Source organism: Xiphophorus maculatus, chromosome 4, assembly GCF_002775205.1.
Source record: "Xiphophorus maculatus strain JP 163 A chromosome 4, X_maculatus-5.0-male, whole genome shotgun sequence".
In the NCBI taxonomy this organism is placed as follows: Eukaryota; Metazoa; Chordata; class Actinopteri; order Cyprinodontiformes; family Poeciliidae; genus Xiphophorus; species Xiphophorus maculatus.
In genome coordinates, this window is record NC_036446.1 from 6,250,225 (window position 1) to 6,267,175 (window position 16,951).

Genomic DNA, 16,951 nt, shown 5'->3' on the forward strand with positions numbered 1-16,951 from the left:
AAATTCAAAAAGCATTACCGCGTATATTTCCCTCAAATAAAAAAATAAAATAAAATACTTTGAGCATTTGCATACAATTAGTCGACTTTACATGTCTTGGTAAATTGCAGTGATTTATTGGATAAATCAAAACAATACCAAAATAAACAAAGAAAAAAAAAGCATACAAAGTTTTCGTTACACAGCGTCCTAGAAATGATCTTCTGTGCCTAAGAACCAACCATGTTAAATAATATCTGTGTAGAGTAAGGCAAACCTAAGCATTTTTGGATTTTGAGTGACAAGTGCACCAATATCTCAAACATACCGTGTAAAACACCCTCCAGTGCTTAGGGGGCGCTCCAACTTTGGATTAGTGCACGTCGTTAACCTAAACGACTTCCCCAACTGTTTCCGGAAGTTTTATTATCAATGATTTTGTCACTCGTGTGAGATTTAAACACTTCAACGGTGTTTGTTGTCCGTTTCTCTCAAGATGTCTTATAACTACGTGGTAACAGCGCAGAAGCCCACGGCAGTGAACGCCTGCATCACAGGTAAATATGACTGATCCGTGCAGGACTGGGACGTTGGCAACCTGCGGGCAAATTGAGCTCCCGCGCTGCAGCCATGGCGCTCCACACAGGCCTGTTGTAGCACTTAGCTTCTGGTTTTTAGCTCAAATGTTTACCTGTCATATTAGGCTGAGTGCTTTATATGCAGTGTACGGCACGGCTATCTGTAATTCTTTCTGCAACGCAAATACGATGAATTACATCGTGGTTATTATTTTTGGCTAGCTGTTTTTATATAACAGCAAATAAAAAGCGACTTACCCAGCATATAAATAAATTGCACATAACCGCTCCGATCTTCTAAACATAACTCTGATAACACTTGGGAATCTCATTTGTCTTAAAATAGGCTATAAGAAAGTCGAAACAATGCTCGAAATTACGTTCCATCAAACATAATCTCACATTTTGCGATTTATTTTTTTAGAACTTTGCATGATTTCTTTTACTTTCAACTAAACATTAGATAATGACTCGGTTTACGCAGTTACTCTATGAGAAATTATTAACAAAGTAATGAGAAATTTGTGTACTAGAGCAAGAAAAACAATCTACATTTACATTATAAAATTATGCGCTTATTTTATTAGGAAGTAAATACGGAAGTCAGATGGAAGCCCAGAGTAAAACTACACGTTTTCACACTGTATTTTAATGTCTGAGTGGTATTTGGGACTGCATATAGTACTAAGAAAACATATATCTGCCAGAAGGTCTTCGGGTTCTGATCTCTCCTGACACCTTTTTTAAAATTTTCTCTTTTCTCTGTGAATGAAGTACTATGGTTTGCTTTTACACTTATACAATATGTTCATTATGTAAAATTGCCTCTAAATTATATTTCCATGTTTAGACAAACCCCTAAACCATGGGGTTTAGGGGTTTCTTTTAGCTCCTTCTTGGAGCTTCACTCAGGTAGAAGTTAAAGTGTTCTGCTGAGACATTTATTCCTTAGTGTGAGTTTTGTTATGAAATTTATCTGCAGTCTTGATAGACCTGCTCAATATATCAATTCAGTAGTTATTGCAGTGTCTTCTTTTTCATATTGTTTCAAATGTCTTGAATGCAAATACTGCACAATAGGGATATATCAAGCTATTGGGATTGACTCTTACTGCTCTGGATGCCCACAACTGATCTATATTTGTAGATCAAATATTATCTGTCAAAAACTGATGGCCAACTATCTACAAATATTTAATCTACAAATAAAAGATTGGTAGATCAAATCAATTTCACAACCACTATTTGTAGTGGCTGTGAAATTGAAGCTCATAAAACTTTGTAGGCACAGTTTAGTTAAGGAAAAATTGATGTTATTATAATAGATATTGGTATTGCATTGGTAGGCAAAAGTATTGCAGTTATATGTTTTTCTAAAATTGCACAGCCTTATTTTTGGTTGTTTTCATTTATAATGAATTCATTCATTTAAAATGTGACTCTAATAGACTGGACAAAATCATCAGGAAAACTGGCTCTGTACTGGGACTAAGGCTGGAGTCCCTGGAAACTGTGGTGGAGAGGAGGACACTGAAGAAGGTTCTGTCTATTATGGACAATAAACAGCACCCTCTCCACCACATAGTGGACAGACAGCGGAGCACCTTCTCACATAGGCTGCTCCAGCTCCGCTGTCGTAGGGGCAGATACAGGAAATCCTTCCTGCCACATGCCATCTCACTGTACAATAAAAGCTAAATCATTGTTCTGCACTGATCAGTCCGATTTTGCACAACTGCACTGTGGCACACTTGCTGTACATATATTTACATATACATATCTGCATTTTTTTAATCTTTGCAAGGACTGCTCTTAAGTTGTTTCTTATATTAATAGCATTTTATATTTTATTTTTATTTTTTATTTTATCTATAACTACTACTCAGTGGTGGTTGTTATTGTGTCTTGTCTCTATGCTGTAACTGCGAAGTAATTTCCCTGCTGGGATGAATAAAGTACTTCTATTCTATTCTATTCTATTCTATTCTATTCTATTCTATTCTATTCTATTCTATATAGCTAAAATTCTCAACCAGAGCTGTGAAAGAGAGACCATCAGTTTTTGACAGATAACTGTGTCAAAAACTTTTTACCGCTTTTCTCTGCTGAACAAAATGTAATATCCGTCTTGTAAATGTTGCAATGTTTTTTGCAGGTCACTTCACCTCTGCTGAGGACCTTAATTTGCTCATCGCTAAAAACACACGTTTGGAGATCTATGTGGTCACAGCTGAGGGACTTAGACCTGTCAAGGAAGTTGGCATGTATGGCAAAATTGCTGTCATGGAGCTCTTCCGTCCAAAGGTTGGAATTACATAAATGCATAAGTCATTTAAAGTTTTCTTTTCTCGGTTACATTCATTTATCTATTAAAAAGACAAAGGAAAGCAAGTTCATAGGCTTTTAAAAGTAATTTCTAAGTTGGCTTTTCCATTTGTCTATTTTCAGAAATTCTGCAACAGCTCATGTTATCTTATTTCGTGTTTATATTGTACCAAACCGTGTTAATAAAATGCTGAATATTTTTTGCTTTTTTGCCAGGGTGAGAGCAAAGACCTGCTGTTCATTCTCACATCCAAGTACAATGCATGTATCCTGGAATACAAACAGAACGGGGAGAGTATTGACATCATCACCCGTGCCCATGGCAACGTCCAGGTGGGTAACGCCTTAAAAGTACTCTGGTGTTTTTGGGGGGTTTGAAGTGTTTACATTGGGGAAAGTTTACAAGCTTTGCTATTTAGTAGCAGTTGCCAAATTTAAAATATTTTTGCCCAACCTCAATCATTTCCACACCTTTTCTTCAGGATCGCATTGGACGTCCATCAGAAACAGGGATTATTGGGATTGTTGACCCAGAATGCCGCATGATCGGTCTGAGGTTGTACGACGGATTGTTCAAGGTGATCCCGTTGGACCGGGACAACCGAGAGCTAAAGGCGTTCAACATCCGGCTGGAGGAGCTGCAGGTCATCGATGTTCACTTCCTGTATGGCTGCCAGGCTCCAACCGTCTGCTTCATCTACCAGGTACTGTGAGGTTCAACTTAAAAAAAGACTCTCCAGGGTGTGCCGCGGTGGTGTAGTGGTTAGCGCGACCCATATTTGGAGGCCTTGAGTCCTCGACGCGGCCGTCACAGGTTCGACTTCCGGACCCGATGATATTTACCGCATGTCTTCCCCCCTCTCCTTCCCCGTTTCCTGTCAGCCCACTGTCATATAAGGGACACTGGAGCCCACAAAAGACCCCCTGGAGGGGTAAAAAAAAAAAAGACTCTTCAGATAAGAATAGGTTACACAATAGATACGGGTATTTGTTTATTATAAGTGTTTGTCGGTTGCCAAAGCGTCTAACAGCAAGACAAAACAGCAACAGCAGAAGTTGGACAGCATTACCAGGAAGTGGATCGATTTGCTGCAAGCACCTGGAATGTCAGGTCTGCAGGGGTCACAGTGGTTTGTTTTGGTATCAGACAGTACATGAACGTATGAATGAAATTATCACCATAGTCACAATAGACTTCAGAATTATTGTCATTCTAGTGATTCTTAGTTTATGTCAGCTGATTGGAAATGTTACTATGTTTTTGTACTCCTTGAATTAGTGTAATAGTCATCACAGATTTAGGTGGTGATATTTCAAGTGTGAAAAGATAGTAATAGTTTAACACGACAAATTACTGTTCTCTCTTCACGTGTAAAATAACAAGATATCAACCTCCAGAAACCTAACTGTGCTTACTATTTATAGTGATGTTCTAAGTGGTGAAATATTTTAAAGGCTGCAGCTCCAAGCAGTAGCTCAGGCTTCCTACACAGTGTGGAAAACAATTTGTTTAAGTCTTTTTTATGCCTGGATTAGGATAGAAACAGAAAAAGGAGCATGTCAAAATATTTTTATTTCCAGACTTTGTCCCCAATCTCAAACCTCCTTCCTTCATTTTGAAACTACAACTTGAACAATGTTTCCATTTGCTTAAACATTTACTGGACAATATTGACTGCTTTAATCATCAGTTTAGTGGCATGAACTTTTTGTGTCCTACTTTAGTCTAACCATTCCTGTTTGTCTTAGGACCCTCAAGGACGTCATGTAAAGACGTACGAAGTTTCTCTGAGAGAGAAGGAGTTCAACAAGGGCCCCTGGAAACAGGAGAATGTCGAGGCTGAAGCATCCATGGTTATTCCAGGTAAATCAGAACTGCAAGTGTCAGTTGGCTTGATTTCATGTTTCATTTTCTTCAAGCTTAAATCATTAAAACAAAAAATTCTATCCAAATGAAACGAAGTTAGAAACATCCAATCAGAACCAGCATTAATCACCTAGCCATGCTCTCAGGAAGTTTTGATTCAGTAACTCAGGATTGTTTATTGTGATGCAACCTGCATTTGACTGTGAATGAATGTTTTAATTTTTCTTGACATTATTTGATATAGGCAGTGTTACGCGATTTATTTGACTCATGTATAATTTATGGTACTGAGAAGCTTATTGTTAAAATACAATTTTACTGATTGCAGGTTTTTCAGTTGTCCTTTTAACTTAACATCTGGTGTATTCTGTACAAATATTTTGCACATTTATGTCTAAATTAGTTGAATTTATTACCAGATCATTTTTTAGTGCCAGATCACACAGTAGCATTTATACCCAATGCAAAAAATTAACAACCAATCCAGATGATCGGCAGTTATCGGCAGTCATGGGTGATCAGAATCAGTGGCAAAAAATCTGATGGAGCATCCCTAATCACAGTCTAAAACATTTTACTTAATAAATACATGAATCAACAATCTGTACTTTAATGCACTTTTGTGAAGTTAATATAAATCAGATAATGGTCAGAGAATCATGTTTTGATGCATAAATTGTGATCAGTGACTGTGCAGCACATTTATTTCTTATGTGCTTTGTAGTCCTTTTGGAAGGAAACCAAATTGAATTATGAGCAACTCAGACTATTGTCATTTGTGTATTTCTATTTTTCATTTGGGTGAAACTGCCTTATAACCAAGTGCGTTCATGTGTTTGCAGATGCTTAAGTAAAGTAAGACACGTTACTTCCAGTCTCATTTATTTCTTTCTTTATTTAAAGTTCTGGGGTGGGGGATTATGGCATTTGCAGTTTACATGTTAAAATCCTAGGTGTTTGTGTTCTAAATATAATCATAAATGGGCTGCAAATTGACAAAAAAAAAAAACAGAACATCTGCGTTTGGAAACGTTCTAAATTTTTTATGAAAAATTCTGTGCAAATGCTGGAATTTAGCAATAATTCCTTTACTGTTTGTGCTTGTGTTTTAGTGCCGGAGCCATTTGGTGGCGCTATAATCATAGGACAAGAGTCAATCACCTACCACAATGGGGACAAATACCTGGCCATTGCCCCACCAACAATCAAGGTAGAAAGCATCAAAATGTTCTGTTTTCATCAAACTGTTCATTATAAACCTGCTAAATGTTTTACATCTGACTTTTTTTCTGCTCTGCACTACCAGATAAATAAATGACTCTAGGTGACATTTTATAATAGAAATTAAATAAAAAATAACAGAGTTTCACAGTACTGGGAGCAGTGTTGTGTTTTCTTCCTGCAGACTGGAGGAAAAACAAAATAAAATCTTATTAAATCCATCTGCAGAGGAAGCTGTTTGATACTTGAAATATAATTTTAGTTATTTGATTCCTCTAAGGCATAATCAGTTATGCTGACTGAAACCTTAGCTACACTTTATTAATAAAAATAGGGTTGATATTACATCCAAGGCAAAAACATGTCTGAAATCTGTTGTATTGTCTTTGTATAACTGATTCATATGTTCATAGCTTATAGTGGGAAACTGTATCTATCAGAATTATCTGATGTGTTTGTGTATCATTTGGACATATTCTTGTGTCTTTGCCTGTAGTGAATATGTTTACTCATTAAGAATATGGTAATTGGTGTTAAATTCCATCCAGAGGCAGTTCCTTACAGATAACTTCCACTTCCCGCACTGGTTTTAGTGTTCTTAAGATTTACTTGCAGTCTATAGCACTCGGAACACATTCTCAATGCCCAGAGGAGCTCTTCAGCAGCCGCTTGCTTCTATAATTAGAGGCTGTTCTCTTTGTGTGCTGGAGTGCCAGGATTTCATAAATTTTGGAAAGAACATTTAAATTCTTCTGATGTAGAAGCCTCTAATTTGGAGTTACGCAGCTGTTATCCTCCTGTGTCTTTGTGTCGAGGCCTTTGGCTCTGCTGCTTAGTAACTTATCAGTCTGACTTAGGAGTGGAGGGCGTTTGTGCCTCTTTGAAGGCTTATTCATGCAGCGCCAGCCTTTCTGTGATTCTCACATTTGACATTTTGAGAAAAAAAATTGCTTCTTGTCTCAGCAGCTTACAGGAATTATTTCAGGGATCTGCTTGTTTATTTTATCATAATGTGTCAAGAAATGTAATTTAAACACACAAAGCAGCTATTTAGAGTGGGTTTTTTTGTTTATTTTTTTTAACTTTTTGGGGTTTTTTTTGGTCTGGTATTTAAACGTTTTTTTAGGAAGGTTTCAGCAGGAACAAAAGGGGGCAGGGGGGCAGGACTGATGCTTCAGACCCATCTGATCCATCTGTTCTTTCATGATCTCAAATTGGCATCCTGCTGGCATTTTCTATCTTTAAAAGCATCCAGCAGCCGCTGGGATTTTCCAGCTGCTACACGTGTTGACAGAGCTTCATTTTGCAGGTGTGTTGCAGGAGGTTTAGGGGTAAATTTGACTTGTCAGTTTATTTTTAAATGTTGAAAAGGTGTGAATGTTTTTTTTTTTTGTAATCATTGGAGTTGACTGAAACTACACTTCTTGCCAGGTAATTATAAAATGTTGTCCTGGAGCCCCAAGGTGAAAACGGAGAAGGAATGTCTGCCAAATTTACATGATGCAGTCAATTATACATGAGGCGTTTAACTTTGATTCAGCCAAGATGTGCATCAAAGGTTTGAAAACCTCTGACGCTCATGTCGAAACAGTACGTTTCAGCATAGTAAGTTAACAATTCTACATGCAGGTAAAGGAGAAATTGTCTCGGCTTGGACAGCAGAGAGTGAAACAGCAATATCCTCTTCTGAAAAGTGGAGCAATCTGTCATTATTGTTTTTGTAAGGGAAATTTAAATTTGTTTCAAAATCCTCTTTGGGACCACTGTAGATTTTAATAAAATTTTAAGTACATTTTTTCAGCATTCTCAAATGCTTTCTTGAGCAAAAACATTGCTATATATGATATGATTTTGATATCAATAAATTTTAGTACTTTAATTCAATAAGTTAAACTTATAAGCCTAACAATAAAAAGTTGAGTGGAAGGAAAAGTGTTGTAGAAAAAAAAAAGATGCACACACAACTGGGACAAAAAAATATGGTGAATTCAAGAATTTGTGGAAGTAAACAAGGACTGACTGCAACTGGAGTTGCAGAAGAGATGTGTAGAAGCGTCTTGTCAGGGTTAGGAAGAAAAGGAGTGGAAATTTGGTAATGATTTGATTTGGAAGGCAGGCCATGTCTGGTGTTGGTCCACTGTGTTCTGTCAAGTTGAAAGTGAGAAAATCCATCTACCAGGACATTTTAGAGCACTTTATGCTAGCCCCCTGCTAACACTCTTTCAAGCTGTTTCAAGCTGTAAGCTGTTTCAAGCAACCATTTCTTAACACCTCAGCAGTGCTGCAGACTGATCACATCCATACCTGCATCTGCATTGAGGATGTAATTCATACAAAATGTGCCCTGACCAAGTACTGAGTATATACTGTACAATACATGGACATCATTTAAAAAAAACAACAACCAAAAAGCTTTTGATTAGCCTCATGTAATATTTAAACTAAATGTTGGATTTTTATTTGCTTGATCCCATGATCTTAAAAGATAATACAACCAGATGCCTAAAATATGTCATTGAGTGTGTAAAGCACGCACAGTATGAGCACAAGTACCACTTTGATTTGAACTGCTTGTAATTTATTAACATTGTGTTAATATTCTAATTGGTAGAAATGCACCTCTCTTTATGTGCAGTAGTATTGCATACCTTGTCCTGCAGAGGGCACTAAAGGTATTTTGGGGTCTTTAAAATGTCTCATGCTGTTGTCAACAAGCCAAATGTTGTAGTTTTAAAGATGGTGAGAGGATGACCACAATGGAAAAGTTGTTTCTCTCTTAGAAAGGGATTCAACATTGAATCAGATGAACAAGTCCTCTACAGAGTTTTTAGGAATATTTTGAATTGATAAAACTATCAGATCAGTAGAGGAAGTTCTATAATTGAGTACATTTGTATTCAAATTCTGTATGTGGTTGGCAGTATTTAAATAACTATTACTGTTTCTTCATTTTCTTTACAGTTGTGCAGTTCTGAACTGGTCGCTTTCTTTCTTGTACTCCAATTTGAATTTAAAACTATTTTTAAAACTAAAGTATAAAATCTGATACAGCTAGTATTTAAGAAAAAACAGTTTAACTACAATGTACTTTGGTGATTCCCTAAGGGAATTTAGATTATTACAAAAGAAAGAAGTATTTCTAAAATAGAAATGGTTTCATTAAAAAAAGGAGACTGTTGTTACATTGTAGTACGTTGGCCTCATGGAGTAGTCTTTTGCTTTAGCAGCGCTAAAGAAAGAGTATCTGAAGTGCTGTCAGAAAGGCTGGCAGAGTCTTTAGTATCTGTGTGCAGTCATGTCCCGCTGAACACAAACAAACCACTCCCTATGTTTTGTTCCTGTCAGTTTCGACACTAGTTCCAAACAATCCCAAAGCTGGCCGAGGTAAAAACTATTTAAAATTCCTCCTCTGTGCTCTCTGTGTGGTGTGACTGTTGAGAAAACAGATTTGGTATCTAAAGACCCATCCACACCAAAACCACCTGTAACCATGATAATAATGCTGATTACAATAATAATGTTGTGAGCTTGTGTTGCTGTTCCTGATATGTATCAAAATTAATTCTGTTGACCCAGAGCAAAAAACAAAACACATGTGGGATTTCACAATAATTTACAGAGTAAAGAGCGTTTGGAAAATTTTTACCATCCGGTTAATAAACCTAAGACACGTTTGTAACTATAGTTATTGTCATCACCCATATATGGAAATGATTTCTGTTTCAGAGGGCATGACTCAAAATGCTCTTTTGTGTCAGAATTCTTTGTAATAAGATGATTAATCTTTCCATGTAGACACCATCTAATGGTTGTTATGGAGACATGGTGACCTGAGGATGCTCCTCCTTGCTGTTGTTTGGTAACAGTGAGCATGGAGGATTGTTAACCCTTGCTATCCTCCTCAATGTTGGATATGAAAGGATAAATACTAGTCCTCAGACCAGTATTACTTGTGACAGCTGTTAGCATGTTTCTATCCTTACTTAAAACATAAATCACTGGTGGGCTCCCCCAAAGTTCAATCTTTTAAAACAAGGCTAAAAATTCACCTGCTTAGTGTTTTAATTTATAATAGCTGAAAAATTGATAATTATATTTGATATATATTATTTTGATGATGGTATATCTCAAAATGTTATGTTTGTTTCATGTATCATAGTTGGTTAATGTATTGTATTGTTGCTGAAACGTGCTTTACAAATAAACTTGATTTGAAAGGCATGGCCTGCTCTACAAATGAACTCAAGTTAAAGATCACATTTTTCTAAATTTGGCATTCTGAGATTATCCTACTACAATGAAAGAACTTGAATTGAGGCTTTTTATGCATTTTTACAGTACTGCCTATAAATGTGGCTTCGAAGATGAACCCTGAAGCAATCTTTTATGCTCTTTTTTATATATAATTTTGGCCCTTTACAGATTAACTTAATGTGAATTCATTCATTTTCCTTAAAACAACTATGAACCCTTCATTTTCTTTTTGAAATATTTCTTTGAATTCTGCTCTTTTCCTTGCAGCAAAGTACCATTGTTTGCCACAACCGGGTGGACCCCAATGGGTCGCGCTACCTGCTGGGAGACATGGAGGGTCGTCTGTTCATGCTGCTCCTGGAGAAGGAGGAGCTAATGGACGGCACCGTGGCTCTGAAGGACCTGCATGTAGAGCTTCTGGGAGAGGTGCTCATTTATCTTCTCCACCCTGCCTCCTTATCTCAGTTTGTCTTCACTCTGTTTATCCACCTGACTGTCCTCTGGCATTTCTCCCATTTGCTTCTCTAGCTGTTTCGGTCATCCATTATCTTGCTTGTTGATTTTTGTTTTTCCTCTTCTGGGTTTTATTCCAACTATTTATCTACCCGGATTTTGTTACGATTGACTCTTTAATGGTATTAGCCGTATGAGCAGCTAATGGGTGTGCCATTAGCTGGGTATACGGAAGATGAGGGGGAAAAAATAAGCCTGCTCCGTGTGTCTTTTACCAAACTGTCAATTATCACTTAAGGGAGGTTTTAGACAATGACTATTTTAATATCGTGCTCAAAGCTCATCCCAGGTTTGAAATATACAGCTTTTAATGTGTAGCACTCTTCTTGCAATGACCTTCTTGTGAGTTTGGAGAGACGAAAACCCTCGTTTCTTGTTCTGAGTGATGCAGAAGCAATCAAGCAGACTGAGTGTTCAGCAAGAGATGGATTGCTTTTCCAAAAAACAAAAAAAACAAAACGTAGAACTGTAAGCTAGATTGGACAGACATGAGCAGCTTTTGATTGGAATGTCGAACAGAAAAGTCTTCAGATATTTTTGCATCAATAACATCATGCATGTTTTATGCTCAGTAAATGAGTTTGCCAAACAAACTGCAAAACCAGTTCTGTTTTTTTTTTATTTTTCTCATGCCAGAAAATGAAATGAACATCCTAATTGTTTTTCTAATTCTACATTAGGTAAACAGTTAACTTGCACTTAAGTTCATATTCTAATTACAGCAGACAGGTTTTTGTATACATTAACTGAACTCACCTTTATGTTGGCTAGTTGGATAGAAGTTCTTTTCTACAAACATTTTTCAGTTTTTCTATATAAGCCCATTTCTTATAAATTTAAAATTAAGATGCTTCAGGTGTATTCTTATTTATAACACATGAAGTTAAAACTGGTTTTCATCCATCTTTTTCATTGAACATAATGAGCTATCATATCCCCAACTCCAATGTCTCATTCGGCCCGACTTTCTAATCATACAACCAGAGAAAAATTTAAAGAGGAGCGCTGAAAGCAAATGAGGTGGATTAGCAGTGCTGCTAACTACTGTATGTCTTTTAGTGATGGTGTCATTCACTAAAAGTTACTGTGAAATATTATCTATTGCTTGAAAATTGAGCTGTTAGGATGTCAGTACAGTCTTGAGATTGTCATACAACAACAGTCGTCAGTCAGAGGCTTGTCCAGATTTATTGCAAGACTGACAACTACTGGAAATCCTTCTCGACTAAAGCATCACCATCCAGAATGAGTGAAGTCTGAAGATACTTGGATGTTAGGAGTAAGGACAACATTTAGTTTCCATTTGGATAAATAAGGTATTATTGAATTGAATGTAAAGTGATTTTTATTTATTTTGTAGTTTTGACAATGAAATTGTGGAAAGCAAAACTTATGAGTACTATAGTTTTGGCTTGACCTAACATAGAATTGTATGTATATCTCTCATTGCTGGCAGACCTCTATAGCTGAGTGTTTGACCTACCTGGACAATGGTGTGGTGTTTGTTGGATCCAGATTGGGAGACTCCCAACTTGTGAAGGTAAGCAGGAAGAAAACAAAGTCTGGTTTTCATCCATCGCTAAGTTTATCGAAACATTGGGGTTAAGGCCGCTAATGAATCAAATTTCCCACCAAAATCAGAAGCAATTTTTTGGTTCAGTTATTTTCTTATCTAAATTCTGCATTCATTGCATGCCACAAAAATATAAACAAATACATAAGACAATATAGAGTTCAATAAATTTCAATTTGTCTGGTTTAAATGTCCATTGAAGTTTAATGTGTTTAAACCGGACAAAAGCAGCACAGATAAAGTTGCATAAAGTCTGAACACGAACCCACAATTCACAGCTTTAATCTCGCCTACACACAGGTTGGCCCAGACCAAATCCCCCAACTCTTAGATCCCAGACCAGTCCTTAGATCCCAGATCAGTCCTTGAAAACTTTAAAATATATATTTAGTATATTTTTGGATTTTATGCCTTGTTTAAACATTGACACCTTTAGTCTTTCATTTGAAGTTTGCTATATTTTATTTTCAGACATCCAGTGTTGCCAACTGGATGTCTGTAAAACCACAGTAAAAAATGACACCATTTATCCTCTGGTCCTGCTTGTAAAGAGAACTGTTTGTTTCCTGCAGCTTAACGTGGACAGCAATGAGCAGGGCTCCTATGTCACAGTAATGGAGACGTTCACCAACCTGGGGCCCATTGTGGATATGTGTGTGGTGGACCTGGAGAGACAGGGTCAGGGCCAGGTAAATGTCCAGATCTTCTTTATTTTGGTTCATTCTGTCTTTGTGTTTCTTTCATCTTAAAGTCAAGACTTTGTAACTTCCCTTGTTCTCATCTCCTTCAGGGTCTTGTGTCTTGATTTTGGTGCACTGCATTAATATTCATCTAGTGTTGTGGCATCCAAGCTGGGTCAGCTATTATTTCCTTGGATTGCGGTTATTTTCAATGTTAAAATGCTTCTCGAGTACACAAACCTCAATTGCTCTTCATGTTCAATTTGCAAAAGGTAGATTGTTGTTTAGATCTTTTCCTTCGGTATTTCCAATACTCTTTGTAACTTTAAAGACCTCATATTAGTCATCTGCATGTATTCTAACCATTCCCCATTTCGGTTTACCTTGAGTAAATGTCAAACGTGTGTTTTGTGAAAATAAGCCAGGCTAACCCGGATTGAATTTTAATGTCACATTTAAAATGCAGGCATATGTTTTTTTGTCTGCACTTTTTTTGCTACATCAAAAATCCAGTCCATTCTTTATATGCAACCACAAACTAAAGAATTGTGTGAGCCTTTGGCGTGACCATAATATATTCCCATCAAGATTTCATAGTTTTGCAAAAACAGGCTTCTTATTTGATCATTTGTCTTACTTTGTGTAGACTTGGTGAAGCAGTGGAATATAGGGAAAAGGGAAACAGAGATGCTGTGCAGAAGGTTTTGTTGGCAGGGTTCGACTCCAGGCTTCAGGGCACTGGATCCGCTTCCAAAGGCAGCAGTCTCTGGGCAGAGACGAGTGCGCCATCAGCCACGTACCGCTTTCATCCATACACACTGTCTGTCTCATTTCATTCTGTTGAGGTCCAGAACTAAATCTAATCCCAATTGTTTTAATTTGCCATTTGCTGCAAATCCATTGAGCATTTTACCCAGTTAATTGATGCACACGCATTCCAAGACTGTTAATGGGGAGAAAAAACAGACGCAGAGGACTGAGGCACAATTTCCCAGACAAAATGCAGTTTGACCTCTCTTAGAAAAAAAAAAGCATAGCAGCTCAACGTGTAGTCCCAGCAGAATATTATGGGCACAGATGTGCAGCTTAATATTTGGCTTTTGCGAAATAAAAAATTGAGAAGATTATCAGAGCCCTGGGCATCGCCTGAGAGTAAATTTGACTATGTCAGGGCATTTGAGAACATGTTTGGGGGGGCTGCCAGATCCATCATGACTATTTGCATCAAGATGAAACTGTTGGGTGGCAGGTGGTACAGGGTGAGATTATGTGAGCCTGGTGTTAATCTTGTTAGTGTACCATGACTAGATGAATAAATAACATTCAGGCGCACTGCAGTCAGGCTGCACAGAAAAGCAGATTTATTAACCTCTGTGGTGTTGGATCATAATGCTGTCATGTTTCTTAATGACGGTCTCAGAAGCTTTGCAGTGAACTGATTCAGCACAGAGCTGCTGAAATGCAGATAGGTGACGGCTCTTCTACCGGGATATGCATCTGGAGCAACATGTTGCATTTTAATTTGTTTCAGTGCAAAATTTTGAAGATTTTGTCAATTATATAGAATCTCCTCATAAAAGTATTTTATTTTAAAAAATAAATTTAAAAACTTAAACTCATATTATGTAGATTCTCTGTGGGATTTTAACAATCATGGCTTACACAAAGGGTTGAGTATTGTTAAAAACCTCACAATTCAATTTTAATTATTTTGATTACAATTCTGTTTCAAAATTGCTTTAAATACTTCAGTATTGATTTAGTAATAAGTAGCATACAAATAATTCATTGGATTACCAATTAATAATCAAAATATTATTTAGTTCTTAAAGTTTTCCTGCAGATCTTAACAGTATGGTGGTACACATTACTTTAATAGTGTATACATAAAAAATTCTGAGCAGTAAAATATCTGAAAATGAAACAATACTATAATAATATCTGTGCTCAATATGGAGTTCTGTATTAAAATTGAAGTATACAAGCATAAATAATTCTCCCCTTTGTTGTAGAAACTGACATAATCATAATCATTTTAAGTACACCTGAACTATATTACCACTCTAACTCTTATCCCTCACCAGTTGGAGTAGGTAATACACACCAAATAGTTGTTTGTCAACTGCCAATAAACCCAAGAAAAAGACAATGATGATGAATTCTCAACCAAGTGTTTTATATATGACACTAATCTGATGGAGAGTGTTTCTCTGACATTTTGTCAGCATGGGCAAGTGCCAACTCCTACTACATAAAGCTTTTCATCAGAGGGACGGTTGAAACTTCCTGGTGTTCGTTAGATGTGACAAATCACAGTCAACCAACATCAACAGATGGCATGGATCCCTAAATCATCAGAAGCTTCACATTGGACCTCAAACACAATCCAAAACTTGGATTGTGTGACTCTCTACTCTTCCTCTAAACACTCAGGCCTTAATTTCCAAATTAAATGCAAAAAGAGGACTTTGGACATCTGACTAGCAGCCCAAGAAATGCATTTTTGACATTATGGGGTCATAACATGACCACATTTATCTTTTAAAATGTTTTTTATTGGTCTAATGTAAAATTTACATTTTCTCAGAAACTAAATTGTGGCATTTTTGTTTAGCTGAAGTTGTAGCATCATTAAACACTTAAAATCTATCACTACTTTATATAATGTAAGCTGCTCCTAATCACATGAAATGACCTATTGTTTATTAAAAACAGATCATTATTTTAAAATACTAAGATCTTCTGAAAAAAGAATAATGACTTTCAGCTTCCGAAATATTTTTCACTTTAACTAAAGTTGAAGTTAATTGCTTGTGATTTGATCCATTAACTTGCCTTTCTTTCTAATGTCACCAAGCACTCACATTTTAAGTTAATTCTCAGTTATTAAAGCCTTCGATCTTCACTTTTATCATAAAAAGTGAATGGATTTCATTAGAATTTAAGAATGGAGAACTCAAGCTGGTGTTATTCTGTGACTTTATCTCTCTCTCTATTGTTTCCAGCTGGTGACATGCTCTGGAGCGTTCAAGGAGGGTTCTCTGCGGATCATCCGCAATGGCATTGGGATTCATGAGCATGCCAGCATCGACCTGCCAGGAATCAAAGGTTTGTGTCTCCTGTTTGTTGAATCCTCTGTCTCATACAGCAGCTCCCTCTAAGGTTCTGACTTTATCAAGCCCTTAATCCTTCGCTGACTCGCCAGTAGAGGTACTTCAACCTGCACATCTGTTTGCCCCATCAGCCAAGGTGCCAGCTGTTTGCTCATCCAAGCCTGGCACCCGAGACCGAGCAGATGGCAAGCATGTCATAGGTCTTGGCATGTTGCTTTCAAAGCGCCAGGAAAGTTGCCAGTGTCAAGTTTTGGCGACATTTGTTTCCATTTAGTGAACCGAAGAACTCTCCGGCGTCCGCTGTGGGGAAACTGTCAAGTGGAGAAATGCTGTCGGGTTTTAACAACCTTTTTAATCCTGCAAAATTAGGTTCCTCTCTAAGGATTTGTTTGATGCCTAAACAAGACACACAGGCCACTAAAAGGTCTGCCTGCACTTGTTAGGCTTCAGCTGTTTATTGACACCAGCTGCCCCGAAAGTCCCGGCTGCTGGTCTGCCCCCTTGTTTTGCCAGGAGGGGCAATTATTTACTTGCCTATCGATTTGCTCTATGAGAAGAATCTGCAGCCGATTCATCTTCAAAAATGTTTGCATCCAACAGATAGAATAGTTAAAGATTGAGTTCGATCACTGCAGAATGGTGCTGTAATTACATTTTATCCTTGAATCCTTCCCCTCCAGGTTTGTGGCCACTTCGCTCTGAGGCAGGCCGGGAGACAGATGATATGTTGGTACTGTCTTTCGTGGGTCAGACGAGGTGAGGGTCTACTATGCAACCTGCTGGATATTTATGGCATAAAGTTTGATTGCAGAAATCTAGTATATTGTTACTTTTTTCTCCTCTTTTCC

The 16,951-nt window shown here is 37.2% G+C and overlaps 1 protein-coding gene across 1 annotated transcript in view; it reads left to right on the plus strand.

The window, feature by feature from the left end:
* Positions 1-365: 365 nt before the first annotated feature.
* ddb1 (damage specific DNA binding protein 1) overlaps positions 366-16,951 on the plus strand; it is a 47,146-nt gene continuing 30,560 nt past the window's right edge. The window contains exons 1-11 of the mRNA XM_005805537.3: positions 366-536; positions 2,713-2,861; positions 3,099-3,215; positions 3,365-3,586; positions 4,632-4,746; positions 5,862-5,959; positions 10,492-10,650; positions 12,194-12,277; positions 12,883-12,999; positions 15,996-16,098; positions 16,784-16,859. Coding sequence (XP_005805594.1) covers positions 476-536; positions 2,713-2,861; positions 3,099-3,215; positions 3,365-3,586; positions 4,632-4,746; positions 5,862-5,959; positions 10,492-10,650; positions 12,194-12,277; positions 12,883-12,999; positions 15,996-16,098; positions 16,784-16,859 — 1,301 coding nt within the window. The 5' untranslated portion in view covers positions 366-475. The remainder of the gene's footprint in view (positions 537-2,712; positions 2,862-3,098; positions 3,216-3,364; positions 3,587-4,631; positions 4,747-5,861; positions 5,960-10,491; positions 10,651-12,193; positions 12,278-12,882; positions 13,000-15,995; positions 16,099-16,783; positions 16,860-16,951) is intronic.